Source organism: Echinops telfairi, unplaced genomic scaffold (genome assembly GCF_000313985.2).
Source record: "Echinops telfairi isolate 266 unplaced genomic scaffold, ASM31398v2 ScPeMD7_70;HRSCAF=299, whole genome shotgun sequence".
Lineage (NCBI taxonomy): Eukaryota > Metazoa > Chordata > Mammalia > Afrosoricida > Tenrecidae > Echinops > Echinops telfairi.
The window spans coordinates 25,972,025-25,974,583 of NW_022103968.1; the positions used below are offsets into that span (position 1 = coordinate 25,972,025).

At 52.1% G+C, this 2,559-nt stretch overlaps 1 protein-coding gene across 1 annotated transcript in view; it reads right to left on the bottom strand.

Moving 5' to 3' along the window:
* The window catches only part of AS3MT (arsenite methyltransferase), a 30,606-nt gene extending 28,315 nt beyond the window's left edge, over nt 1–2,291 (bottom strand). The window contains exons 1-4 of the mRNA XM_045291427.1: nt 2,227–2,291; nt 2,024–2,064; nt 1,690–1,817; nt 930–1,047 (exon numbers count right to left, since the gene is read on the bottom strand). Of these exons, the coding sequence (XP_045147362.1) occupies nt 930–1,047; nt 1,690–1,817; nt 2,024–2,064; nt 2,227 (288 nt within the window). The 5' untranslated portion in view covers nt 2,228–2,291. The remainder of the gene's footprint in view (nt 1–929; nt 1,048–1,689; nt 1,818–2,023; nt 2,065–2,226) is intronic.
* Between the last annotated feature and the right edge of the window lie 268 nt (nt 2,292–2,559).

Below are 2,559 nucleotides of genomic sequence, written 5' to 3' on the forward strand. Positions count from 1 at the left end.
TAAGAGCGGGCAGGAAGACTGCCCCTTCCCGGGATGAATAAAGAAACAAGCCGACGTCTAGAAACTGGTGGAAGAATTACCACGAACGTGACAGCTATCGAGTTCAAATCACCCATGACTCTGCATTTCGGTTCATGTGAACATCTTGGTCTCAGCAAACTCTAGGCTGGATGGAGGCCAAAAGCCTGGGCCAAGATCAGCTAGCTCAAAGAGCTGATCTTTCTATCAGCTTTCAGGAAAGATTGAAGCTAATGGCGACAGTTCAATGAAGCAAATCATAAGCCAGGACAAAGCCTGGACCAATAGAATCAAGGGAACAAGGTCTAGCCAAAACAGTAGCTGCTACAGGGATCTGCTGGGCTCATTAAATTCAAGTGCAGAGAGGTCAGTTCAGAAGATTGTGCTCCTTTTTGTTTGTTTGTTTGTTTCAGGTTCCAAAGGTGTAATCCTGAGAGATTTTCCTGAAGGACACCACAGGACACAGGACAGTCGCTGGGAAGAAGCCTTAAGGAAATGGAAAACTGCACTGAGGAGAAGAGGCCAGGAACGTACACCAAGGACTTGTTTCCTAGTCTGACAACGCACCTGCTCGCCATTCTTCGAGGGCAGTAGGAGCTGTGCTACCAGACTTTTGTTGGGAAACTACCCCATTCACCCACGAGCGCTGATCTCACCCCTTCAGACTTCTTTTTGCTCCCCAAACTCAAAGAACATTTCAAAGGAACATGATCTGAGTCCCTGGAGGATGCCAAGGGCTTTTTAGTGTGCTGTATGCAAATTGAAGAGCCTGTAATTCTTCAGAGCAGGGTTAGAGAGATGAAAATTCCACCTTCAGTTTAGAGATCTAATGGTGGATGTGCCAAGAAACAATAGCTTCACATTTTCATACTTTTATTTAATAAAGGTTTCTGTGATTCTGCCTTGTTTACCACTGTAGTCGGGCAACATGACAGGTACAAAGACTTAATGAGCCATTTAAAATACTTGTTGAATGAAGAAGATTCATTATTAACGGAGCATCTGAAAAATTCAGGCCCTGGCCCCGGGCTGTACATACAACAAAGGAGGAGATCTAAGACAAGATTTCTGGTGTCGTAGCAGGTTATGAGTCGAGTTACTAGCTCCAAGGTCCGAAGCTCAAAACCACCAGCTGTTCCACCATGAGCAAAATGGGGCTTTCTACTCCTGCTAAAAGTTCTAGCCCAAGAGACCCACAGAGGCAGTTCTACTCTGTCCTCTAGGGTCACTGTGATTAAGAGTTGACTAGAAGGCAGAGAGCTTTTTGTTGTGATTGTTTTGGTTAGATTCATTGAACATTCAACACAAAAATCATTGTCCTTGATTTCTTGGCAAATAAAATGGCAGGGACCGAGAGAGCTGCAGCAGTTTGAAGAGGGGAGTGCTCAGATTGGAGAAGGTTTACTAAACTGGTAGAACATCACAGAGGCACTGAAGGATCTCAAATGTTAGATCCAAGGAGCGTGAGTGTAACTGAGGCACAGGGTTGGGCGGTGAGGGACCACTGGACACCCATTACCACTGAGTGGATTCCAACTCATAATAGTCACCCTTTCTGTATAGGGCCCTAAGCAAGAGAGTCAGATGATGGTGCTGGGCTTTATTTAGGTGGCCAGGGAAAGTTACAGCCCAGTGTCTTCTTGCCCCTGGGGTCTGCACAGGGCCCTCTACCTGGAGGTCACCTCCTCGTGGACATTCTGCAGGGCTTCCCGGATGTGCCTGGGAGTCGGCCTGGCTGCAGTGACACAGGCATTGGTCTGGAGGTCCGTCGATTTCTTCAACACCTGCCCGTAGTAAGTCTGACCCAGGGGCCAGGAAGGGTAAGGGGTGGGGAGGGCAAAGAAGAGGTCGTGGGAGCTGGGGTCAGCTTGGCAAAGGCGCCCTATGGCTGCCCCACCCCCAGCCTGCTCTAAGCTCAGGTCCTGCTTTCGCGGGTGAGCTGAGCTGAGCTGAGCTGGGCTTCTGCAGGCCTCACTTCCGCCGTCCCAGGCCTGGCTGCTCTTACCTGCACGTTCTTCCAGATCTCGGCGTCGCTGGGGGCAGCCACTGCAGAGAAGCGGGAATGGGGGGGTCAAAGGGCGGGCGCGCGAAAGGACGAGCACGGAGGTACACAAGGATAAGAGAGGCCATGGGGGAGGGAGCACTTTGCAGGTGGGGGCTAGCAGGGGCCCGAGGAGCAGTAACCTGCCCTGGGGGGCGCGCACTCACTGTCTCCACGTCTCCACACTCAGGATTTGGGCGTCCTGCACAGCTCCTCAGGCCCCGCCCACGGGTAGGCGGTTCCAGGCCCCGCCCTCGAGTGGGCGGTTCCCAGGGCCCCGCCCTCCCATAGGCGGGCCTGATCCCCAGCAGGTGGTCTCTGTCCTCCTGCTTCCATTCGTACTTCCGCCCGCCCAGCTGTGAAATACGACGCCCCGGGGCAGTCCAATCACCTGTCCCTGCCTCTGCAGCCCTGCAGGGGCTCCGGGTAACTTGGTTGCCTTTAGCCTTTCCAACCAGCAACAGGTACTTAGCATCCTCCTTTATTTACTACACGTTGAC